This window comes from Centroberyx affinis, unplaced genomic scaffold (genome assembly GCF_046629955.1).
Source record: "Centroberyx affinis isolate AG114_WGS23_722 - 3 ecotype Tasmania unplaced genomic scaffold, CSIRO-AGI_Caff_v1 ptg001839l_1, whole genome shotgun sequence".
Classification (NCBI taxonomy): domain Eukaryota; kingdom Metazoa; phylum Chordata; class Actinopteri; order Beryciformes; family Berycidae; genus Centroberyx; species Centroberyx affinis.
The window spans coordinates 332,244-358,543 of NW_027280218.1; the positions used below are offsets into that span (position 1 = coordinate 332,244).

The window sequence follows — 26,300 nt, forward strand, 5'->3', positions numbered from 1 at the left end:
TATGGTATTCCAATAATATAACAATACAATAAATATAATGATATAATATTCCGATTGGGACTCATAGTTTTGCTGTGATATTTGAATAGTATCCTTCTAAAATGTAGGCTACTATATATTTAAGAGTCTATAGAGCGACACAAGTAGGCTATCTAGAGTGACAAAGGCTACCTTGTATATTAGGCTATATGCAGGTGTAATACACATATAATATAATAGATCAATATCTTTTTAGGTCTAGCCTACTTCTCAAACTCGGTGGATAAAAACAGACAGTGTCGCAGAGAGTGTAGAATGAACAAGGGTCAATAATGATTTTGGACACAAAACTTATGAATTACCTGAGTTATTAACAGGTATTTCATTTAACAAATGCATCTTTCAATTCAAAAGCATGTAGGCCTAATTATGCTATATATTTCATTACAAATAGCCAAGGCATGATAGTATTTTTAAAGCAATTTTTCGTTTATGGTTTAGCCCTACTTTATGTTTTTGTTTGTTTGTTTGTGTGTTTTGGGGGTTTCACTCCTTTTTAAAGCGCCCTAATAGCCCATAAATAAAGATTATTATTATATTGGGCTACAGTATAGCCCAATATAATAATAGTGACTGCTGAATCACCTTGCCAGCGAGACCGGTATATTACTGACTGGGAGACACATTTTCAGTCAAATATTTACAGGTTTGACCCTGCTGACCACCGGAGGGCAGTAGCTGAGAACAGTTCATTCTGAGTTAGGTGACTGTCCTTCCTTATCTCATCCTTTTCCCCGTGCGCCTGTCAGGATAATTGTTCATTAAAACAATATGGACTTTTTTTTAAAGAGTGTATAAAGTCTCTGCCCTGACAAACACGCACCCTTGCCTGTAGCTTCAGACGTTTTTTATGACACATTGTCCATAAATGTTTTATTTTTAATCAATAATATTCGAAATTAGGGGTCAATTATCATACAAAAACATAGGAAAACAAAGAAACGTTGTATTAGCATGCAGACAAAATAACTTTATATAGGGGTATGGGTAGCCTATATGTTCATGGTAGCCTGTAGGCTGCATAAGGCTTCACAAACATCAAGGGTTTTTCTTGCTGAACCAGTTTTTAGAATGCAGTTTTTAGATTATTTTCCATTTCTATTTTGAAATGGAGAACCAGGCATCGCCAGAACAAGTGTATTAGCTACATTATTTAATTCACAGTTCCAATGTGCTTTTCCATGCGGAAAAAAACTCTTTACATAACTTCCTAAAATACTTATTAGAGCACCTATTTATCTTTGATACATATCCCATCCATGAGGATGACAGGGTTTAATTCCTTGTACCTCCATAATTGAATATTGTTGAACAGTAGCTAAACAAAGCGGTGTCATGCGGTCACAAGTGTGCGTTAATTGGATTTTTTTTTTTTTTTTTACAAATTCTTCCAACGTGATTTGGTCATTCAACTATCACTTTAGGCCTACCTTAAAAATGATTACAGTTAGGCCTACTATATTTCACTAGGGGGCGATAGTTTGCATGTCGTTTTGCTTCTCCCTTCAGAACAGCGGCTCCTCCTCCCCGTAGCTCCGCCCCCACGCACCGGTTGCCGTAGGCGCGGTGGAGCCTGGGTAGCTCTGTCAAAGCGGCGGGAGAGAAGAATCTGGTCTTCTGTAAGGATCTTTATCTAAGATAGTAGTACTAAACATAACTTGAATAAGCAGTTATTAGTCGGTAGACAAAGAGTTGAATTCGGTAAAAAACATATTTTTTGGCTGATAATTTTGTTGACATTGATAACTCATTTTTGCGCCATAGTGTTGCGGGCTAAGCGTTCCCGGGAAATTGTGTTTTGAACGTTGTTTTTGGCTAGCCCGTTTTAGCGCGTCTACAACAATGGCGAAGGTACAAGTGTTGAATGTTGCTGTCCTGGATAATCCGAGTCCCTTTGGAAACCCCTTTCAATTTGAAATAACGTTTGAATGTATGGAAGACCTCCCCGAAGGTGAGTACCATCATAGAGTCGCTGTCATTTTGTGTCCCAGCTAAACCGGTGAGGCCGTTGCTGGCTGAGTACATAATGGAACGGCTAGCAGCTAAGTTAGCTACATTAGCTAGCCTGGATAATGGTTCAGTCAGACACAGACAGTCAATAAAGTTATGGAAAAACAACGTCACACTAACTTTCATTTGTGTGATAACTGAAGGCCATAGAAAAGTTAAGTGACTGAATATGACTTGACTGAATGTGTTTCCCATGTTGTACACATAGTAGATCCGTGTAGCCAACGTTAATAAATACGTTATGTAACGTTATTATTCATTTTATGGAAAAGGCAGGTTATGATATGTGAATTCCCTACAGTGGTTAGTATCTATTAAAACCATATCTTAAAGACCATCATGTTGTTCCTCTGTGCTGTTAAGTCATTGTGTAACTTGAAAGGATTTTCCCCAAGTGTTGCACTGTAAACATAATATTAACTAAACAGAGCACACTGACTATATATTTTAAAGATACCAGAATATTAAATATTATTATTAAATAGTAAATTAATATTAGAGAGCATATGTCTTTGGTTATATCCTCCTATAGTTACCAATTTGAATAGGATTTCTGGTGTGAACCCTGAGTGAATTGCAAATATCATGGAGACAGTAGAGTCCAATTACTTCTTTTTATTTTTACAGCATTTAGACCAAAAATGTCTATCAGTGCTACAAGTGCTATCATGATGAGCGTTTTGTGCTTCAGCTTAGTACTGTATGTACTTTGTGATTCAATGGGGATTATGGTATGAACAATAAGTGGCTTATAAATATTTCATGTCAGTGGAGCCAGTTGGCTACCGTGTATTTTATACTGTAGCTCATAGTATTATGACCCCATATGGTTGGCATTCATAAAAATGTTGTTTATATACAAGAGTTTTGTATACACTAAACATAAACTTGGACATTCAGTCAATAAGTACATTCTCTGCATATGTTAATTTTTCTGTATGCATACTACACCCAGCTATATGTCCAGATAATGAGAACAGCCATCAATGCACACGTGCCCATGCACCTTGTCACTCTTTCTGTACATGTGGTACCTCCACCTGGTGTTTTTGATGAGGTGAACAACTGTAACTGCATCCTGCTACTGCAACATTAGCTGACTATACTCCTATCTCATGATTGCTAGTGTTGTGAGCCAAATATAACATACAGAAACAGTACAGGTAATTACTGACAAATGGGTCATCTCCCAGGGAGAATGGGTCGTAGCCCAGCCAAATATAATCAATATATGGGAAACCATGTTATATTTTATATTTTTTGTATCATGTCACACATATATTTCATTCATTACTTTTTCTTGAGAAGTGTTAAACAACAGTGCCCGGTTCACAATGAGATGAAAAACTGACCTTTGCATTTTATAGCGAAGCATGACTTTAACTTATTTCCTTGTGTTTTTTTTTTTTTTTATAGACCTGGAGTGGAAGATCATCTACGTCGGCTCAGCAGAAAGTGAAGAGTATGACCAAACCCTCGACTCCGTCCTGGTCGGCCCAGTACCAGCTGGGAGGCATATGTTTGTGTTTCAGGTGTGTTTGTTTGGGCCAAAACAGTTGAAGCAGTGTTGTATGTAGCAGTAGCCACTTAAACAAAATGGTGCTCAAAATGTATGTGCCCATAAGGCCAAGCAGAGCCATGATGACAGAGCCACTTAGTCAATTTACAAATTCAGCACATGTGTGGAATTGGGATCGTCTTCAAAATACTCACCAGAAATTAAAAATAGAAGGCAGTCTGTAATTAGTTTTTGGTAATTATTCCTATTAGATAGATTGGGTAGTGTGAAAGTCTGAGGCTTAGATAAACTGGGTTCTACTGTAATTGCAGTCACCACCCAGAAAACTGAAATATACAGCCTGTTTCAAAAGTAGGCGCACATTTGTCCATTATTAATATCCACTGTATTATTCAATATTTTTTCTGTTTACAGGTACACTTTAGGTCATGGCTGGACATTTTTACAATTGAGTGACTAAATAAGTTAAAAACGACTCAATTTATACAGCTGTGTTTTTCATCATTTTTAAAATAGCATGTCTACTTTTGAAACACCTGGTATATATAGTCATATTTACACCGCCATGTGTTACTTAATCCACATTGGACAAGTACAAGTTTAGATGTCTGAAGTCTGAAGTCCAGGCAAATAAGGGACCACTTTACATCTAAATCTCACTATGTTGTATTTCTCTCAACAGGCTGATGCCCCGAACACAGGTTTGATTCCTGAAAGTGATGCTGTCGGTGTGACTGTGGTGCTGATCACCTGCACGTACCGTGGCCAGGAGTTCATTCGCATCGGTTACTACGTGAACAATGAATACACAGAACCAGAGCTGCGTGAAAATCCACCAATCAAACCAGACTACACACAGGTCAGACTGACGAGAGATTTCAGCGTAATCTGAGTAACTCACCTGCATAGGAACTCAGACTGAGTTCCTACGCAGCCATCACCACCTAATGCTTATTTCCCTGGTTTGAAGTAATACTTTGGATAATAATATTTCATGAGCTTGGAATTATGAGGTTCTATTAGGGTAGAGAGCAGTTCTGAGATATTGATCATAAAAGATTTGACATCCCAGTTAGCAAAACTGTTGTGAAATCTATCTTTTTAGCTCAACAAGGCATGCACCCCCGTGGTACTTGCAATGCAACATTGTCCAAATTAAAGGACAGTTATAAATTGGATTTTTTTAAGTGGCCCAAACAGAATTAGAACCTTGTAATTCTGAGGTCAGTCGAGGTTTGGTTCTACAACAATATATCTGACTATGTGCTGTTTCAATGGGAAACTGTATCAATATGATTTTAATGGAAAAATCTAATTACCCAGTCGACTTTGAAGCACATCAAGACTAAATTGCATCAAAAATCAACTTACCCATTTTAAAATTGAACGGTTTCATTCCAATGTGCCGAACATGCATTATGGAACAAAAATGTCACATGATTGCTCAATATTTCAAAAATTACAAGTGATTCAACCGAAATGTAATTGATTGTATAACTGATTATATTCAACTGATTATATAATCAGAAATGTTACTATTCTGTAAGCAAGGGTCTTAAGTTTGCTAGTTTTACTTTAATGACAATAATGAGTTAGTTGGTAGGTGTCACATTTTTCAGGTGGTTGATTGATTTCAGTTTCTATTTTTCTAATTCAATTACAGGTGCAAAAGAAAATATCAGGGATGAGTGATTTCAACGATCACGTAGCTCATACTTTAATCTAGCCTATTGAGTAGTAATTTGTTTGATTATTTATTGAAAGATGATTCCTTTTTATCTGTGTGATTCACATGGTTCATGGTTCCTTGCCCTTAGAGTTATTTAGGTGACAGATAAAACTGGAATGCATTGTTATCTGGTAGTAGCCATAAATTATACATCAGCTAAATTTAGCTGTGCCGAATGCACAATGAATGTGAGTCGTCTGGGGAAGTGTGGTGTGTTTTCAACTTTGGGTAAAGGGTTTATATTTATGCTCTAAAGCCGAAAGGTGATAAAGCCTTAAAATAGTTTCTTTAGTGTCATCACACATCTGTTCCCTGTAATTGGCAAGTAGTGTACACACATTTATATGGGGCTCATATTACAATGTATGCATTGTTTGAAATTATCCTTGGGTCACCTGATTTTATCAGTTATATCATATAGTTAATTGACCTTTGGAAATAATTTAAAATGCCCACTGCTATGAAATAAGATATGACTGTATGCTGATAAGATTTACCTCATGAGATCACAGTATAATCCTGAAAAAAGTATATTGCTTAATGATTACATGTAATGGCACATATCATTTATCTGTATTTTTCTCTTCCCCTTTCAGCTCCAGAGAAATATTCTGGCGTCAAACCCGCGCGTTACCAGATTCCATATAAACTGGGAAGGCTGTGCAGAGCGAATGGAAGACTCTGAAAACGTGGATCCTGCCTCAAACTCAATGCTCCCTCCCTCCTGTCTCCCAGGCAAGGCCCCACCCCTGGGGCTACTACCGGATAACTCTATGGACTGCTTATAGAGACTCCCATTGCCTGACTGCTGATCACTCACAGACCTATTTTTTTCTTTTTTGAAGAATGCCCATGGACATTCTAGCGTGGATGTACAGACAGCTTTGCCTTACAGCTGCCCTTATTTCCCTGAAGCCTGTTGTCAACAATAACCTCTCACCTTGGACTTCAGAGGAGTATTCTTTCCAAGGAGGAAGAGAAATGCCTCCCTGGAAATTCGTCAGTATACATGGGGAGTTTCCTTATCATCACAGTGAGAGCAATATTGAAGTAGTACCTTAACTCAATTAAAGTCCGTGGAAGGGGAAACCGACTTAGAAAAGATGCAGCTGAACTGATTAACCAAACAAAATAGCTGTTGTGTGATTCAGCTTCCTTCCTTCCTTTCCTTTGTGCAGAATGGATTTGTAACCATTTAAGAGGATTTCAGCACTGAGGCAATAGGCAAATAAATAAGAATAATATTTTGCTGTCCAGGAATTTGATAATCTGTCGTTGTATTTACACTCAGATTCCTTTTGCACTTATACCTTTTCCCACATAGGTTGTGGAGACTTGGATGGGTTATATAACTTCCTATACTAGTTTTCTTTTTGTCTGCCATTTTGTGTTCAGAATAAAAGAACATTGTATTTGTTTAAGTGTATGGATGACTGTGAAATTGAGGAAGTGTTCCTCTAAATGTGTTAATTTAATGTGTCTTCACGAGGTTCCTAACATCAACTATAGAAATCAAGAGAATATATTATAAATCACTATTGAATGCCTTTGCTCTGAAATTCTATAAAACAAGAGGGACATATACTTTTATTTCACTCTTAACTATAAGGTTAAATATGAGAGATAGTGCCAACACTGTAAAACAAATCTCTGTCCGTATTGTATGAGTAGCCCCCTTACATTTTGGCATTTTTACTAAAAATAGCCTGTCTTAACGTCACACCCAATCACTGATCGGTCGGGTAGAAGGGGTGGCAAGGCTACAGCACTGGCATTGGAAATTACTAGTCTGCAAATAGGAATATGCTTCAGGACTGGTGGTTTCGATTTGTGCTGTGCACTAAATTCATTAAACTGATAAATGCAAACAGCTGATAATTTAAGGCGAGAGAAAAATATCAGTTATGATCATGGGCGTATTGGCTAGTAGCTAGTCTGAGAGGCGGGATAAAGCCCTTTGACAGACAAATCATATCACTACAATGATTGGATGTATTGATGCATACCCAATCAACAGTTGTCTTGCGATAACTGTCACCAAAGTATTAGCCAATAAGAGACAGCCAGAGGCGGGCTCCGGTGGATGGATGGCTGGAGTTACTCGCTGTGGTCTAAAGATTAATGGAGGGGGGCTGTTGATCTTAGGAATCGAATACTAGATGGTTGCTCCCAAGAAACCATTGGACTTGACGCCTGGATTAGAAACAAATGGAATGATATCCATTTGAAATAATCAACAGCACCAGAAACGTCTAGATACCAGTTTTGTTTTCCAGGTCTCAATTGAAAAGGCCTGGCTGCATAGAGATAGCACCTGGCTAGCTAGCCAAGTTGTGGCACAGGCCGGGGTACGACTGCGAGGGAGACTGACAGCGAGCTTGCTAGCATTCGTCAGACAGACGCAAAGAACAGATTTCGACGTCCTGTCTGATGTTTTGGACTGGATTTGGGAAAAGCCAAGCCACCAAAGGAAATATAGGAAAATCGAATGACATCTTGATTTGCCATCGCTCGTTTGGAAATTGACAAGCTACCTAGCTAACATTAACTGGCTATCTCTCCTAGGTTTGCTAAGAATTAGCTTTCTAGCCTAGCTAAACCCATAACGTTAGTGTTAGCTGCAGACTTGGATACACTCGCTTGGCTGGAGTTTTCCGAACTCACTAAGGAGGAGTATTGGAGGAAACATATTTCCACCTGTGAGTCAATAATGATAGCTGTTAGCTAGTAGCTAGCTCTCAGCTTCATTCAGCCCAGCGACAACGTTAGCGGTTAGCAGCACCTAAAGCTTCGTAAACGAAAACTCAGTCCGAGTCCAGGGACTCCACCATCAGCCTGCAATTATGGGCAACACGCCCACCGCCAAGAAGGGCAACGAGATGGAGAGCGGTGAGTATTGTACCTTGAACTATAGGAGCTACATCTAGCTAGCTATCGTTTTAGTCATTTAGCAGCCTATAGTCATTTCCTGTTGCCCATAATGCTAGCGAAGTATACAAGTATTACGCCTGTACGGTGTATCCAGGCCCAGAGACTCTCCACATTGACCTCATATAACAACCCTTTTAATACTGTTTTCTATTATGGATGCAGAGTGATTCTGAATAATGTGAGAAACTCTCCTAGGGTGGCTTGTCAGCTGTAGGGAAGCCACTTGAAGCACGCCCTTGTCATTCAGATCCACACAGTGGTGCAAAAACTTAAGCCAAACTTCAGTACTGAGATACCATATTTATCACATCATAACAGCAGAGAATATTATGCAGGCTCTCAACTGATTCTGTGGGATAGCTCGTGATGAAATGCCCCAGGCTATTTTCAGAGGTACAAGTGATGGTGACACATAACCTCATGTAACAGTCATAGATTTCTGTCTGTTTCCTGTGTTTTAGCTCGTTTTTTTCCCCCTCGGAATATTTTGATGGTCTGCCATGACATTGCACATCTAATAACTAGCCTGATGTGGAATTAGTTGTTTTGTTGTGCACTTATTGACAACCTAATGAGTTCAGGACAAAAAAGTTGCGTACATAAAAAAAAAAAGGATTTGTTTACAAATACTCTGAGTTGACCCTAGCCAAAGAGTGGATCTCAACATTTTTTTTGCAGGAAGTTTATGTAAATGATGTGGCATTCATGGGAATCTTAATGTGGTCCTGAGCCTCAAGTCCCACAGACTGTGTTTGACACTAAGTGAGGAGAGGGGAGTTGGTTGTTATCCAGAGTAGGAAAAAGCCACTAGGGCGGGGTCATATGATGCATGCAGTGTGATCCTCTCCAGGCAGAACCTTGAAGTCGAGGAGTCTCTTGAACATCATGTGATGAGCAGCATTTAGAACAAGAGCACTTGTATGTGTCACTGTGTGTGTGTGTGTGTGTGTGTGTGTGAGAGAGAGAGAGAGAGAGAGAGAGGGAGAGAGGGAGAGAGAGAGAGAGATGTTCAGCCCAGATCTCCCCAACCTTGTTCTGGGCTGCTGCTCCCCGCAACTTTCTTGTTATCGTTCTACTGCTCCCCCCTCTGCTTCTCTCTCTCTCTCTCCCTCTCTCTCAATATCTTTCTACCTTTCTGTAGCCTTTGATAATTGCCCCCTCTTTTGATTAATTTAAGCAATATTTTCTGTCATTATCACTTTTCAATAATAGAAAAGAGTGGACATTTTCACAAGAAAACGGTATATCTGGAAAATATAGAAACATTAGCATTGATTTGTGTTTCTTTATGGTAATCTATTGAGAATTTTCACTGTCAAGAAAAGTCACTCACTCAAAAGTTGCTAATATGTAGCGGCAACTATTGAAAAGTAAGTAGGCATCCATGTAGTTAACCTGCAAAAAGTTGTAAGAATTTCTACTGAAGGAGATAATCTTTCCTCCTGTTTTTCAATACAATGCTAGATTGCTCAATCCAAACATTCAGTGTCTCCCCTCTCCCAGTGGGGGATCATTGGTCCTAGAGCAGGGCTGGGAGCACACAGTGTTATGTTTTCATCCATAACACACCATAACGCTCAAGTGTGCTAGGTCTGAACAGGTATCTGTGAAATGAGCCTCAGCTCCTTGTTGCTGGTTGAGTGTGGGTGTGAAGAGTGGCCTCCAGTCTGTCTGTGATGTTAACCCCTGGCTGGGACCCACTGTAACGAGGCCTGTGGCTCTCAGTTGTCACAGCATAGCGGTTTGTTGTTTTAAATGCTATGGCATTAATGGAAAAGGGGGGATTAGTAGGCTATAAGCAAGAGCAGAAGAGGTCCTGCTTGTTGGAGGTTTGTTCACATGCCACGCTTCACATCTTTATCAGCCTGATCGCTGTGGGCCCGCCCTGATCCCCAGAGACAGGTGCAGACCAGGGGTCCAGAGGCCCACACCCAGGAGCGCTGTTTTCCACAAAGCAGCCAGAAAGTAAGGACAACATGCCAACCCACTTTGGTTCTTTGGGAAAATGGATAGGTAGTGTTGAGGCCTGGTTCAGGTGCACAGGGACCGTCTCCGCTGTCCTTCCCTGCCTGGAGCAGAAAAGCAGAGAGCTGCTGCAGTAGAATGGAGAGCTGAGTCCAGGCCCACAGGAAGAAGCAGGGCGGACGGACAGTGCGAGCTGCAGCAGGAAGTGGAGGAGCAGGGAAGGTCCAGCCCAGCCTCGGCTCTGCACAGTTGGTCTTCGTCTCCACTGCACATTTAAACTCAGCACAGCCGCCCAGGATAGCTTGAAGTCTTGGCCCTTAAGACTCTGTTTGTACCATATATTCTGGATTTCCCACTGGTCAGAACTTCCCTGGACTTACTGCAGTGTTGAGATACGACACAGCCTGTCAGCCTACCTGCCACCAGCCTTGTATGATGTCTGTTCTGCACAGGCTGGCAGGGAGGCTGTTTCAACGAGCAGGGCCTTGTCTGGGGGACACAGGCAATGGAGAAGACAGATATTACCAACCACAGGAGGAGCTAGAGGCCTACTGCTGGAGTGAGTTTTCAGTCTGGAGCTAGAGCTGGACAGGAGCAGGGGCTGGGGGTGGAGCCCTGGCCCATGCTGAGACCCATCCACTTGCAGCCCGAACTTAAGGCAGGGGTGTGTGGTTGTCACATAGGTTTAACAGACAATCAAGCTATATAGGCTATATTTTTCTTATTCTTGTTAATGTGTATTGCTAAATGCATCTCATGACCTGGTGAGTGAGTGTCTGGGTGTGTGTGCATGCATGTTTGTGCTTTTCACTAAAGAGAAGGCTAGTTTTGGTGGAAGTATCTTTTATATTAGCAACCTTTTGATTGTACTGGTGTCTATGACCAGCAGCAGAGACATGCGTACATACATACACACACACACACACACACACACACACACACACACACACACACCAGCCTTTTGTTTGTCTCTGTTGCCTATTGTTTTCTGGTTACACTAAAGTTCCAAGGAAGGCATTTGTCAGTTACTGTGGAAGTGTTTGTCAGGAACTGTGCTCCATAGCATGACACTATCCGCTTTAATCTATTAAACAGTGTAATAACAAACCTATCCCCATCACACACATACTGTTTGGCCAGCAAAGCTCTAGTTTCCTTGTCCTCCTCAAGGTAGCTCACTAGTAAATTGGTCTAAATGTATGGCTGCTTGATAACTCGAAAGGCTTACCTGCACCTAACTCACCCCGGGTTATGACACAAGGGTTATCAGATCCTGTGTGTTTGAATTTGGCCATATAATGAAGTGGCACCCTGTCAAAGTGCAACTTTCGCCCTGTCTATAAATATCTGTGTGGTTCATGTCCCGCTCCACACGCGGCTGGCTTGTATAACAGGGGCAGGTTTGTGTTTGTATCGCCCAGCGCTTCCTGTCTCCAGTTAAAGGGGCTTTGTTGTAAGCATACGCTGATCACCAGTGGACTTTAGTGTTAAAATACCCATGAGCCACCTCCGATAAACTTGCAGTGCTGAACTGGCCAAGTTGTGCTGACACACTGGCAGAGAACGGTCCTCAGATGCAAAATACAGCAGTAAGCAGCAGAGAATTGAGTACGGAGTTCAGTCAGTCAGATAGGATGTTGGCTTAAGTAGTTGTTTCCTTTGGATTCTCACATCAACAGGCGTGGTGGTAGTGTGCATCCTCACAGTCTACTAAGACTGTTTGACAACCCATCTGCTCTTGAACTGAGTTGGTTAGTAATTTTACCAGCCAATGAGGTCTTACAATAGGATATGACTAACTTCTTATTGATGGTTTGTTACTAAATGCTAGCTCACCAGTCACAGCAAAAACCTCAGCAGTGTTTACCTCATTGCTATTCTTAATCTCCCACCTTTACACACACAAGCACATTCCCAATCTACATGCAGCTCTGCTTGCCCTCTGACTGTGGTTTCCAATGCATAGCATGGGGCTGTATTCTGTCTGAACAAGGCCTGGTGTGGACTGGGACCTGGTTTGGCGGGCTTCACAGTTAAATGTCGGTCAGCGTGCCCCAATATAACCCCACCGTTCCTGCGTCAGAGTGGGACGTTGAAGCCCAGGGGAGAGATGTAGGATTGATTTTTGGAGGATCGATTCAGCACTGGCACAGCAAAGACTCTCGGGTGCGGGGAGCAAAAGTTTCTCTGTGATTTGTGTGTCCCTGCTTTGCTAGTGTCTCCTGAGACGGCCACTTTTATCTTTTTGAAAACACCCAGTTCAGCTCTGAAAGTGTATCATCACAACTGTGACATCTGATTGGTTCTGCTAATTAGAGAAAGTTTTGGTAGCATCTAGATGCCTCCAGTTGATCTCAAGAGTCTTGACTTAGGCCTAGTTTTCCATAGGACTTCCTCTCTGGGTTGGATAAATATAACATCTAGTGTTTTGGTGATGCCCCTCCCCCCGGTGACCGTGCCCCTGTTTAGATCAATATATAGCCATCATCTGTATGTGTATGTGTATGTGTGTGTGTGTGTTTTGACAGGAGAGGGAATGGCAGAGAGTACTCTGTGTGCAGAATAAATATTGATACAAACCAAGCGAGGGTCCAATTGATCTGTGTGAGTGTAACGGGAGCAGTGCTGCTGTGGGCACTATGTTCGACTACACACTGGAGGTGGATGCCACTTTCTGAGCTCAGTGGCCCAGCAAAGTGACAGTCACAAGACGGGCTGAAGACACTGTGCCAGCACGGAGACTCAACCACTTTCTGTGGATGAGTGGGGCTGCTGATCTGACCGGGGTGCTCTCAGAGAGGGGGAGATAGGTCATGAGTCAGCGGCTGTGAGGAAGAGGACAAGGAAGAAGACGAGGGGAGACTTCGCAGGGCTAATGTGTGACAGGAAGAGCTCCAGGAGGCATGCAGGGAAGAGGGAGTCATCCTCGCGCTCTAGTGAATCAGGGTTGCGCTCGGCAGAGGCTGCAGCAGCAGAAGTGCCCATAGTCATCCCAGATGGTAAGGAGCATGCGGCTACTGGAGAGACTGGGTGTCGAGTTATAGTTGATCACCTCCCACCGCGGGGGTAGTCATGGCAGCCAAGCCTCCTAAATCTAACAAAAAGAGAGAGAATTCCTCAAAGACAGCTGTTGATTTAGCCGTTTGAGCCCCAAGCTAGGTTTGCAGTAGCACCCATGTCCTTCCTCTGAACAGCAGGAATACTTGCCAAATACAAGCCAAACGTGGCTCTTTCTGCCTGGAAGTAAGAATTGAGCAACTTTCACGGGAAATGTTTTCTCCCCGGTGACCGGTCTGCCTCCATTGCTCTCTGTGGGAGCAACAGTGTTCTCGACATGTTTACGCGAACTTTGGTCTTTGCCATTCTTGCTGGCTTTCTCCCATCCTATTGTTGGAACTGCTGGTCCCTGGAGAATTTGCAGGAAACCGCATTAGCTAGATCTCTATTAAGCTTTTGTTTAGTTTTATGTCTGTGTGTGCGTGTGTGTGTGAGAGAGAGAGAGAGAGAGTGTGTATCTGTGAGAAAGACACTAAAAATACATTTGATGACAATTATTTTATTGTGGACATGTGTTACTTGCAGATATATTTTAACATTCTTATCTCATTTCTCATTTATGTCAATTTTTAAATTTGTTTATATCCTACTCTAAAAGCCCCATAGTCTGTATATTCATATCAAGTTGATGAATAAATTTGCTATGCACTTTCACTATTGACAGTTTATTGGCTTAATTTAAATTGTGCCGTAGGCTGCTGTTTTACATCGATGACCTAGGCAGATAGACATTCCACATGAGAGGCTTAACAGGCTTTATGTTCCCACAGTTTTTGAATATTTCATAGATGACTCTAGTATAAAACTCAAATCTGTGAGTATTGATTAATGTAATTAATAGTTATCTCTGCTTTGATTTCAGTACAGTAATGAAATCTCTTCTAGAAAGAGAAGCATACCATTGAGCTCTCTGCTCATTAAACAGAAAGCATGAGATTTATGAGGATCTTGCTTGGTGTTCACTCTTGTAGTATTTTTAGCGCCACAGTAAACTGCCAGTAGGTCAGTAGTTGTCTTTTACTGACTAGCCCATCCAATAGTTTTATGTTTACACTTTCCTCCACCATCTTGTGTCCCATGCTAACAGTGGTAACAGTGCTCCTTTAGCTGCTAGGCTAGCCAGCATCCCTAACACAAGCACACAGATAGTACGGAGGAATGGGGAGGGACTGATTATCTGCATGTTCCCACAGGGCACTGTGATTAGCCTCATAAAGATAAGAGCAAGAAAAGTGAACTTCTGCATATGACGCTGTGTGTGCTAAGCTTTCAAAGCCTACACATGTCTGTTGGTCTGTATGTGCATGTAGGCTATATGTGCGTATGTACTGTATGTGCCAAGTCATTAGCTCTGTCTCAGCCCAGGTCTAGCTGTGCTCTGTAGAAACTCTGTAGTCCTATGTTAACCTGGCTCTCAGCCCAGGGCTAATTACCATTTCACAATGGTTCATTAAAAAATGGAAAAACCCTGACCTTTATTCCAGGGTTAAATAACCCACCTCTGGAGCAGGGTTACTGTAGCCTCACCCGAAAGGCCTCGGATGTCACTGCAATTCATTTGCATTCACTTCCATCTTGATTTCGAGCATTGACAATGTAGAAGCTTGGAGAAAATCCTGACCACATACCGGCTGGTCAAAAGCATGTTCTGATCCAATGTCTTCCTCCTTGATTATAGCCTATACAAAACAGATAAATGAAAAACAGACACTTGAATTTCATTGTTAAAGTCAACACCCGGTGCACAAATCCACCTTTTGCCATACTGCGCAAGCGCCGTTCTCCATGGCCATGTGATGTTTGGCAGTGCTGCCACTAGCACGTGCAGACCAAATTTCAAAATAATGCGTGCTATGTGGAACAAGCATGCATATCCCAATAGACAAGGCCACAATGATGTGCTACACAAGGCTATTTATTGGGTTTGTTTGGTCCACATATCACACTTATTTTGAAATTTGGCCTTTGCGTGCAACAGGCAGAGAGCTTTGACATGGAGTGCTCTGTTGATTTGAACAGTGAAATCAAACTTTTGGGTGTCTATTTTATCGCATATCTGTGAGGAAGAAGGCATTGTATTTTTGACCAGCTGCTTCTTGGGTATGCTGTTAAGATTTCCTCCAAGGTTTGCTTTGGCCATGCTCGAACTCAAGATGCAAGGAAATGCAATTGAATGACAGCAACATCTTGAGGCTGTGCAGATTAAGCCTAGCCCAGACATCCCTGGGCAAACCGGTACATAATGAAATAGGGCAATATTATCCTTTGGGTAAAATTTGGGATCACCCTGGGCTAAGACTGTGCATTGTTGGAAAGCACTGTTGTGTATTTTCAGCTCCTCTCACTCTCAGCATTCACTTTGAGTTCACAGATTCAGCCCTGTGTTGTTAATTGTGTTTCTCATGTGCAATCATGGCTGGACTATAAGTAGTAGATTGGGCTCCAGCAGTGAAATTAGACTGGTCCTGCCTGAGTAGAGTGAGATGAATGCAGACTATTATAGGCTGTGCATATAGAGACATAACTTGTGCCACACTTAATCACTGGCAGATCGAGTTAATTCCTCCACATTATGTTGTAGAATATTAATTTAGTGGACTTCTCTGGGTCTTGGGGATTGGCTGAGGTAGCCTGTTATAAAATGTCTCTAAAGTCTAGATTTGGTAGTCGGCAGTATGAAATGGATGAACTTGCTGTAATGAATTTGCATGTTGTTTCTGATTACAGTGAAGGAGTTCCTTGCCAAAGCCAAAGAAGATTTCCTCAAGAAATGGGAGAATCCAGCACAGGTGAGAGAGAAAGACAAGATCTGATGGTTTGTCTAACTTCTGTTTTCACATCATTCTTCACTCTTTGAGGCAGACTCATGCAAGTAGTCATGCCCATGATCAAATTTATTCCATTTTATTTGAGAGGGACAGTGCACCCTCTGCTGGACTAATGTGGAATAATTAGCATTTGATTATGAGTGCACTTTTAATGTAGGGACAAGAAACTAATGACAACTTGTATAATTCACACAATAACATGGTTGCTTTTGTAAATATATTTATTTGCATGATATAAAATTTTAATTGAGGCTGTATTATGTAAGGCAGTGCTCTGTGTTGTAGGTTGTTGGAAGGTTGTTGAATTACAATTTTCTCTTTACTGACATGCTCTTCTGCTTTTCAGCAAACTGCGGCATTGGACCACTTTGACCGTTTGAAGACCTTAGGCACTGGTTCATTCGGTCGAGTCATGCTGGTTAAGCACAAAGAAACGGGCCAGCATTTTGCCATGAAAATACTTGACAAACAGAAGGTACACTACTTCGAGGAGTGAGACAAACATGGCCATTACAGAGGAATACCACTTTATGAATTTGCATGCTTGACTTTCACATGAATATCTCTCTTAACCCAGTTTAAGAATTCACTTCACTTAAGGGGGATTTGTATGAACAACTTTCTACTGAAGCTAGAAACCAGAGAGCCAAAACTGATCTGCAATGACGTCAGACAAGTGTAGAGCCTGGAACTGCTCCATCCAGCACAAACTGGAGACTGATTCTGTGGTGGCATAATTGCATCAAATTTTAAATGTAATTAAGCTTTATAATGTGATAATATTAGTCCTGAACTGGAAAATATACCCTTATTAGTCATCCTGGTTGCTGTCACAGTTACCCCTAATCTGTGATGCCATTCAAACAGCTCCACAGAGAATGAACATGTGAGTGTGACAGTATTCACATTGATTCCATCTTCATCTTCTGATTGAGAATAAATAATACTACAATAGTATGAGGATCCTGAGATGACAAACATCTTATAGTGCCATGAAATACTATCCAGTTTGTTGTCAAAAGAATCGCTCCAGGCTGTGCATCTTGTTGATTTTACAGATCACGTCTGTCTGGGCTGAATTCTTGCTTTGGGATGGAGGTGCTCATGTTTACATGCCAACTGGACATTCCTAGCACATAAGAATAGCATAAATGACTTCTTGAATCGAGTAGTATTCCCCTTTTTGCTTTGGCTTCTGTAGCATGTTCTGGCCAGCCATTTTTACACCCCTCTTTGCCTGAATAAGCTCCTGTCCTGCTTCCCCCCCACAGGTGGTGAAGCTGAAGCAGATAGAACACACTCTGAATGAGAAACGTATCCTGCAAGCTGTCAGCTTTCCCTTTCTGGTGCGACTGGAGCACTCTTTCAAGGTACGAATTGAATAGTTAATCTGTTTAGCCTCTATGCATGTTCACCTCACTTTTGCATGTGCGTGCAGGATTTTAACACAGAACCTTTGCTGGTCTCTCCACAGGACAACACTAATCTGTATATGATTATGGAGTATGTTCCTGGGGGCGAGATGTTCTCACACTTAAGGAGAATTGGCAGATTCAGGTGAGCGATCTTTCAGTTAACCCAACCTAAATATTTCCATGTGCTGCTGGTTGACAGTAAATATTGCGGCTCAGGCCTAACCCGCTGACCTGTCTTGCAGTGAACCACATGCCCGCTTCTACGCAGCCCAGATTGTACTGACCTTTGAATACCTTCACTCGCTGGATCTCATCTACCGAGACCTGAAGCCGGAGAATCTGCTCATCGACCAGCAAGGCTACATACAGGTAAGGGGTTGCAGATTTGTTTTGTTTTTTTATCAACAAGTACCACTGATTCATAGGTTTACAGAATTGTGCTTTAGCAGTGTGTGTGTTTAGTAGTCAGAGCCGTCCACTCTTTGCTCTAGGTAACAGATTTTGGATTCGCGAAAAGAGTGAAGGGCCGAACCTGGACGCTTTGCGGGACCCCAGAGTACCTGGCACCAGAGATCATCCTCAGTAAAGTAAGTGCTCAACTCCACAACACCACGAAAACACCAGCAGCAGCTTCATGTCAAACAAGGGCACAGGAGTTCTCGCTTCAACGTGACGCTTGATCCTTGAGGCTCGCATTTATGGAATTATGCAAATCATTTCACTACAGCTTGACATTAAGCTATAGAACTGTGGTACCATCTGTCGCTTCCCGTCCATAGACACTTTCTAGTGTTGGTGAGTTATTGTTTGGGGACAAATCTGACTGCCCTCTATTTCCTTTCTGTCTCCCCCAGGGTTATAATAAAGCAGTGGATTGGTGGGCTCTGGGAGTGCTGATTTATGAGATGGCTGCTGGCTACCCCCCCTTCTTCGCAGACCAGCCTATTCAGATTTACGAGAAGATTGTATCAGGGAAGGTGAGTGTGCGGAAGGTTACTAGAGTACTCCCTTTTTTGATTTTCAGACTTAGTTTGATTCTCCTGGCATAGCAGAGGTTTGATTAAACGAGTACAGAATCTGTACAGTCCCACGGCGATTTTAGATTTGCAAGCTACCGTTAGCAAGACAAAAACAATTTCAAAAAATACATTTAAAAAACTGCATAATCCACACCAGGGGACAGGGTTGTGAATTGAGACCAAAAAGTCCTCCCTTTTGGTCGATAAGATATACGTATATTTCCATTAGAGTTTTCCGCAGATGTGAACACGATTTGTCAAAGATGGTGCAGACGGAGTAGCTCTTTTTGAAGGAAGAGCATTGTGGGAGTTGTGTGAAAAATCTTCCACTAAGGTGTAAAGATTCAAAGTTAAGGTTACATTTCCCCAACAATGGAACTTTTGCTTCCTGCATTAAGTGGATTCTGCTCAATAAACAATAGAAATGATTTGTAGAAAATAACATTCTCAAGTGCTGTAAACCATGATGAGGTTTGACAGCGCACACAGAGGAGTCAGGTGTCTCATGCCCGATTGACTGACCTTAATTTGCCTCTAGTGCCGTGGCAACAACATGGGGGGAAGAAAAATCAAATTTACTGTTGTTCATTCCTCTGTCCCCTTCATTGAAATTCCTTCAGACCCACTTGCAGGATCTGATTTCTAGGCTCATTTTTCTCTGAATGATCAGGATAAACAAAACACCTCACTGTTTCTCAAATCATGAGCTTGAAATTGTTTAGTTCTATCTGACTTTGTCATCAAATTGAGTTATTTACATATTCTTAATTATTTGGATGTCACTTCATGCTTGGGTGGTCTCATATACTGTATTTTTGGGGTTTAATATTTAAACATAAAAAGTTCTCTCAGGAAGAACATTTCAGGTTAGTACTATAAGGTCCTATCTCTATTATTTTATAAGGTTCTATTTAATTTAAATTCATTTTAATCACTTAATGTTAGGCTAATTGCTGGTTCACCTACTAAAATGTTAGCTTTCTGAAGTGCTACACAGTCTAACATCAGATGGCCTTGAATAATCAATATTGTTTCTGAACAGGTTATTTCTCTTTATCTACTGTAATATGTGGATGTAATATCAACTAACTTCTGTCCAGTGGTTACTATCGTCATTAATTTACCATAACTCTTTTGAAACAGTGAGTCAGCCAATTGGATGTTGAATGAGTAACAGTGCTGTAGCTCCAAAGATGGGTTTAACTAAGATGTGTGGCTTGTATACTAAATCATTATTTTTGTCACAGGCTGAGAGCAGCACAAACACTGCAGAGAGGAGTGAGACAGATGAACAAAGGAGAACAGCTGAGATTTAGAGTGAGACATGAAGAGAGGAGAATAGCAGAGAGGAGTGAAACAGATGAAGAGGAGAACAGTAAAGAGGAGTGAGGCTGATTAACAGCAAACCGCAGAGAGGAGTGAGACATGAGCAGAAGACAGCAGAGAGGAGTGAGACAAATGAACAGGAGAACAGCAGAGAGGAGTGACACAGATGAGCAGAAAATGGCAGAGAGGAGTGAGATGGACAGAGAAAATCAGACAGATGGAGAGATGAACAGAGGAGAACAGCAGAGATTAGGAGTGAGACAGATGAAGAGAGGAGTGAGAGATGAACAGAAAAGGAGTGAGACAGACTAACAGAAGAGAAAAGCGTGTACATCCAGTAGAAAAAACAATGGGAGAAATGGAGACAGTGAGTACTACAAAATAGAGACGAGTATTACAAAAATATCTGCACTAAATGAGATTACCTTACTTACTTTCGGCCAAGTAACAGACGATCCACATGAAAATAACTTTTGTTTTTATAGCTTGTTGTAATATTCCCATAAGCTGTGTTTACAAAAGACATGAAAAACGCTAATAGTAAATTCAGTTTTGACATCCCATCTCGCAAAACTGTCATGTAATGAAATCTGTCTTTATAAGTCAATAAGGCGTGAACCCAATAGTACTTTGAATGCCAAATATCAAAAAAACCTAGGACAATTAGAAATTGGTTTTGTTTTTTTAAGAGGACCCAAACAGAGACAGAGCCTTATAATCTTATATAACCAAACCCAGATTGACCACAGAATTATATCTGTTTACAATGAGGTAACCTCAGTTTCAGTGGAAAAGTGTATGAATATGATTTAATGGTCAAATTTAATTCCATTTTGAAGCACAGTAAGACTACACTGCAACAAATTAAATCTATTTTTGTATAGTGTTTTCTATTTGAATGAGCCTTGAAAACACCATGTGGTAAACCTTTGATGCTCAGAACTGCTTCTCTACCCAGATATAACTTTATAACTCCAAGCTCAGGAAATGGGACACATGTTAGTTCTGTTTTCACCTGTGTGCTACAGTACTACAGTGGTGAAGGAGAGCACATTTCTCACTGGAAGGCTTATTTTAGTTTCCCTTTTTTAATCACATGTTGGGTGAAGCCAATGACTGTCAATCTCCTGTCTTTGTCATGATGTGATGTTGGACCCGCCTCATGTGGCTTTCGTACACAAGTTTGCATCAGAATCACCAAGTACAATAAATGTACAGGAATCTGTCTTGGAGACATTGGTATAGAAACATATTGACAACTCGTGAACCGATGCAAGTACACACAAGGACAACAGGGGTGCATATTCAGTTCAGGGACGACTTTGCAAGACATACAACAGACACAAAATACACGTCACTCTACATATATACATTTATACATTCAGCGTGTTCTTCCACTGCGTGCATGTCATGCAGTAACTTGCAGCTGTAGGTGAGAGTCCCGCAGTCGATTTAAGCGGCACTTCATGAGGTAGTTGTATTGAATAGGATGGAAATTAAGGAATGAATGAAATGGGTTTCTCCAGGTAATATTGTTTCAACTTAGTTTTGGGGAAACAGAAACACTGCAGGACTAAAAGCAAGCACTTGATTTGTGAGATAATAAAACTGTGTTGTAGTCCAAAATGCTTGGCTGGAGAACACACTGTATCACATAACCAGACAGCCTATCACACCTCTGTCCCTGTTTGCAGGTTCGCTTCCCCTCCCACTTCAGCTCAGACCTGAAGGACCTGTTGAGAAATTTGCTGCAGGTGGACCTGACCAAGCGCTTTGGCAACCTCAGGAACGGAGTCAACGATATCAAGGGCCACAAGTGGTTCGCCACCACTGATTGGATTGCCATCTACCAGAGGAAGGTAAAAGGGGCGGCCGTCATACAATGATGCATTAAAAATAGGCAGCTCATCCCTTTTAAATTGACAGAAGAAGTGTGACAGTGACACACGGATACAGCTTTAGGATAAATGAGTGACATGTTGGCTAAGGGAGTATCCTCACTATGTGGCTCTGTGTGTTTTCACAGTTGGTCCCTTTCAGCCTCTCAAGTGTTTTTTTGTTTTTTTCGTGTATATGTGAACGCTCCAAACGAACTCGGACCCCTCTGAAACAAAACAAACTCAGACCTCCATGGTGTGCGATGGGTGCTGAGAGTGGGAAAAGATTTAATATTGATAACAAAATGGAGCACAAAACAGAGGTACAGAGAATGAACACAGTAAGAACACTTGCTTAAAGAGGACTGAGTTTGGTTTGTTTAATCAGGACCATATGTGAAAACGCGCTAAGGCCCGGTTTAAAGGAAAAATCCACCTAAAACACTGTCAAAAAAACAGCTATTGGCTGTTACTTTGCATTTGTGGGTCCATTTTGTTGTTTGGTTGTGTATTTTTCGAATTCCTGTGGATACCTGGATAAACATAGATGATGTCACTTCAAGATATTTCCAGTGGAGTTTGATAGAAAATATTTCAACTATCTAAAACATCAGTGGTAAACGTCAGGTTTTGGTTTCAGTCCGTCAGAATCAAAGAGCAAGGGCTTCTTTCCAGACTCACCATTTTGCACCGATATTAAACAATCACACGGGGAGAAATCCATCGTGGAAGAGGAAGAGAAACCAATTTCTTCACAGACGGAAGCCTCGATAGTCCACAATTCAATACAGCCACAAGACATGTTGCGTTATGAGTAAAGGCAGCAACTTTCGTTTCTTCTTGACTGGAAAAGCCCGCACTCCTCTTGCTCTTACTATGTTATCGCTATCGCTCTACCCGCCTACACACAGAACCCACAGCTGGAAACAACAAGTTCACTCGTTCTCTGGGGGTTGTTGAAAGACATTCTGGGAAACGTAGGAAATCACTAAGACAAAAGATAAATTACAACACAAAATAATTCCTGGAATGCACTGATTGATGTATAATGGCGTACATGTGGATTTTTCCTTTAACATATGTAGGAGATGGTCAACTTTTTATAATGCATTTTGTTCAAATGTTAACTTAATCAGTGTAAGCTCCATATGCAGCAGTAAATTAATGTAAATCATGTGCAAATATCTGTTAATCTCAAAGGACCTATTCCAATTTTAGCAAATTAGTTTCATGCTGTCACTTCTGTTTGCTTCACCATATTAGACCCCATTATTGACCGATACGTTTGATTGTTTTGTGTCTTCCAGGTGGAGGCTCCCTTTATTCCCAAGTGCAAAGGCCCCGGTGACACAAGCAACTTTGATGACTATGAGGAAGAGGAAATCAGAGTCTCCTTCACAGAGAAGTGCGCAAAGGAGTTTGCTGAGTTCTAGATCCGACCCGGAGTAGTGGAAAGAGACAGGGATTTAGAGAGGAAAAGGGGGTCTGAAGAAAGGAAGCGTTAGGGTGGACTGCTAACTTGCTTATTTGTAATGACGACAACAATGTAAAATCCCCCCCCAGTGGAGAGGTAGGCAAAGCGAAGAAAGATCCAACAGAACCAGCAGTGTTGCCTTTTCTGATTGTTTCTCAACTGTTACCTATTCATTTTATTTATCCCTCTTGTGTTTGTGGCAGGGGCTCAAGGAGAAAGGGGCGCGGGTCGTGGCTGTTCAGTTAGTTTGGTATCTTTCTGAAGGTGTAGTGACACATTTTCAGTCTTTGCAGGTTGAGGCATTGGTTTTCCCGTTGAGGTACTGAATCTGCTAGGCTCCCTTTTTTTGAACGGGTCCTCTCTACAAGCTTCTCAAAGAGCGATTGTCGTATCTTGTCACCCTAGTCCCCCCCCCCCCCTCTCCATCTCTCCATCCTGAATCTGTCCAAGCAATACCAAGTCCAACAGACGTGCCTATCATAACGCCAACTGGTTGCAAAACCGTGTCGAAAGCATTGGTGCAGAGCTTTGGCTATGGTGGCATTAGCCCTTGTGCCCATTTTGGTTGAAAGCTTGACACTCTCTGCACCTGCCTTTGTCTGCTCAATGTGGCATGATTACTGGGTAGATGACGCTCTCGCTGCTCGCAGTCGAGGCGGCGGTGACCTCTTTGATCAGAGTTAAAAAAAAAAAATGATTTATCACATTAAACTTCATCTAGGTCTTACTCTTTTTGGGACCTGTGAGAAATGGTATACATGAGCTCTGCATTTAAAGTCTGTCTTTCTCTTAGCTGAATTTATTAGAGCGTTTTAAAACCCTTTTGGTGATCATTTTGTCCTTTTATGTCAACCTCTGTGCTTGTGTGTTATTTAGTGCTCAAGGGTGGGTTAAAAAGCTGTGATTTGGCAGCAACTAACATTGTGGTCACACACTCCTGACTATTGTTTATTTAATTCATAGTACATTTATACATGTATATTGATATATATGATAGAGAACGTGAAATATCCATCTTTTTCAACATTGTCTCATAGCTGTGAAACCGAAATTAAGATTTCATAAATAAACAAGTATGAATTCTGCCAAATTTGCAACCTGAGAACATTGCAAAGTTTTCTGTATGTAACTATGATGGTGGTGGATTTTAATACGCAAAAAAGTAGCAAAACGTTTCAGCAAATTGTGCATGTTATTTTTGTACAATATCACTTTTAAAGAGAGATGGCAGAGCATTAAGCTTTATTTGTGTTGAGGTACCTGAGATTGTGGATAACGTGGTGACTATTGACATGGACTTTTGCTGCCCTATTTTGAAGATGGAACAAGACCCAGTTAAATATGTCAGAAATCCTGCGTTCTTAGGGGCTTTGTTCATTATTCAGCTGTAGGGCGACAGTTTGCCGATAATTGTCACTTCACTAGTTCTTCTCACCTTGATAATTGTGTTTTGTTTTGTTTTCCCCCCTCTCTTGTATATACCCTTACATGTAACGCCTTCAAATAGACTTGCAGTCCAACCAAATTTTTAGGACTGTCGAGATTGGAATGTTTTGTTTCCTTTTTTTCAGCTTTCTATGTAACAAATTGAACTAAGGAAGCTATTCTGAAGCTGTCCCCTGACTTTCCCTTTTGCCAAGTTTATTTTCGTGGATGCAAGACAATCGCAGACCAAATCTTATTGCTGGTTTGTTGAGTGAACACGTTGTTTTGGTTTAATGAAGGATGTATGCTTTTGCCCCCACCCTCCATAAGCCCTAGGTGCTAGACTTTGTCCATCTCACTAAATGCTTTTCTGTGAATTGTTTGATGTGCATCAAATCTATTTGTCATAAGGTCTTGTAACATGGCTTATTTTGGAGAATGTTTTCCAGTCTAAATGATTTGAATAGGCTTAAGTAATTATTTTGGCAGTCTCTTGATGTAATTGAGATAAAATGCAGGATGCCTTTGAATGTCTTGAATTGTCTGATGGAGATGTTTCAATGCTATTTTGAAACATATGATGTGTATTTTATAGAATTCATGTTTCTCCGAGGAGCTTGGTTTTTCTTGCATGTGGTAAAACAGCCTGACAGCAAGAGATCCCCCGGACCTGGGACATGTTTGAGAAACGACTCTGTTTCCACAGCCCACTTTATATTTTGCTAGTCTCATTGCTGTGTACGGTTTGGTTTGTTAGAACATCACACTGGGCAGTGGAGCGGATCACCAACAACCGCCTCCACAGTCTTTTGCAAATATTGAAGCACACGCCACCCTTCTCAAATCTCATATGTAAAAGATTTATGCTAATGCTTGCATTATTTGAAACTTTTAAGACATGATGTAATGCTTTGAAGAGAGCACATGTAATATCCTCGGTCTTTGGTTTATGTTCTGACAAATGACTAAATCAGTGTTGGTGGATAGAAGGCGAAGCCACTTGATCCACTTCGGACACTGAGGCCATCATATTGCTTTTTTTGTTTCCCAAACCCAACCTCTTGTCAGTTTCTGTTCCTTCTTTTTAAATACCCCTTTTCTATCAGCTTAACACTATCAACTGCTCCGTGCTCACCTTTTTTTCTCCTGTGTTTGCCTTTTGTTTGCATTCAGTTTCCACACGCTCTTCATTCAGACATTACACTTTTTACATCTGAGATGTTATTTTGCGTTCATATTTTCTAATTGTATTTTCAAGAAAAAAACAAAAACAAAACATGAATCTTTTCCTCCTGACCTGGGTACAGTGATTGTGTAGTCTATTGTACCTTTTGGGAAACAATACTGTATATCTCTGCCTTTGACAGTCTTAACTATCTTACCCTCTGGAGAACTTGACAGATACCCTTAGAACACAATGAGTATGTTAAAAAAAATATACATAAAGTAATATTTTGCAAAATGTATCATTCCAATAAAGTTTTACTTGTTAAGACTAATATCTCTGGGTTGTATGTAAGCTCTCACTTCATTTCACTTATTACAAACAGGCCGGTCACATGTAAACACATAAATACTAAAAATGCATTTTATTTGTGACGTGCTCAATCCCAAAGTGCTTACAAGGGAGATTTACCGTTGACAGTCGCAGCTGAAGTGTTTGCTGCCCTCATTGCCAGATCAGAG

At 41.1% G+C, this 26,300-nt stretch overlaps 2 protein-coding genes across 5 annotated transcripts; both read left to right on the forward strand.

Annotated features, from left to right (window-relative positions):
- Positions 1-1,625: 1,625 nt before the first annotated feature.
- On the forward strand, positions 1,626-6,718 carry asf1ba (anti-silencing function 1Ba histone chaperone). The gene is made up of 4 exons (XM_071529794.1): positions 1,626-1,990; positions 3,466-3,581; positions 4,251-4,427; positions 5,894-6,718. Exons 1-4 carry the CDS (start codon positions 1,882-1,884, stop codon positions 6,083-6,085), a joined length of 594 nt encoding a protein of 197 aa, XP_071385895.1. The 5' UTR covers positions 1,626-1,881; the 3' UTR covers positions 6,086-6,718.
- Positions 6,719-7,394: 676 nt separating this feature from the next.
- On the forward strand, positions 7,395-26,104 carry prkacaa (protein kinase, cAMP-dependent, catalytic, alpha, genome duplicate a). 4 transcript variants are annotated; one of them, XM_071529743.1, is made up of 11 exons: positions 7,395-8,186; positions 12,512-12,520; positions 15,978-16,039; positions 16,425-16,553; positions 17,350-17,448; positions 17,553-17,635; positions 17,736-17,862; positions 17,985-18,080; positions 18,348-18,470; positions 21,533-21,697; positions 23,023-26,104. In XM_071529743.1, the coding sequence occupies exons 1-11, from the start codon at positions 8,141-8,143 to the stop codon at positions 23,146-23,148; spliced, it is 1,065 nt and encodes a 354-aa protein (XP_071385844.1). In that variant the 5' UTR covers positions 7,395-8,140; the 3' UTR covers positions 23,149-26,104. The 4 variants fall into 4 exon arrangements, with proteins under 4 accessions (XP_071385844.1, XP_071385843.1, XP_071385841.1 ...); XM_071529742.1 differs by lacking the exon at positions 12,512-12,520; XM_071529740.1 differs by lacking the exons at positions 7,395-8,186; positions 12,512-12,520 and adding an exon at positions 10,576-10,752.
- The last annotated feature ends 196 nt before the right edge of the window (positions 26,105-26,300 follow it).

Bases quoted from the DNA above. Each gene is read 5' to 3' on its own strand.
- asf1ba (XM_071529794.1), top strand. From the start codon at position 1,882: ATGGCGAAGGTACAAGTGTTGAATGTTGCTGTCCTGGATAATCCGAGT. The intron at 3,582-4,250 runs GTGTGTTTGTTT...TTCTCTCAACAG, and splicing joins GGCATATGTTTGTGTTTCAG to GCTGATGCCCCGAACACAGG. The intron at 4,428-5,893 runs GTCAGACTGACG...TTCCCCTTTCAG, and splicing joins TCAAACCAGACTACACACAG to CTCCAGAGAAATATTCTGGC.
- prkacaa (XM_071529740.1), top strand. From the start codon at position 10,626: ATGATGTCTGTTCTGCACAGGCTGGCAGGGAGGCTGTTTCAACGAGCA. The intron at 17,863-17,984 runs GTAAGGGGTTGC...TCTTTGCTCTAG, and splicing joins ACCAGCAAGGCTACATACAG to GTAACAGATTTTGGATTCGC. The intron at 21,698-23,022 runs GTAAAAGGGGCG...TGTGTCTTCCAG, and splicing joins TTGCCATCTACCAGAGGAAG to GTGGAGGCTCCCTTTATTCC.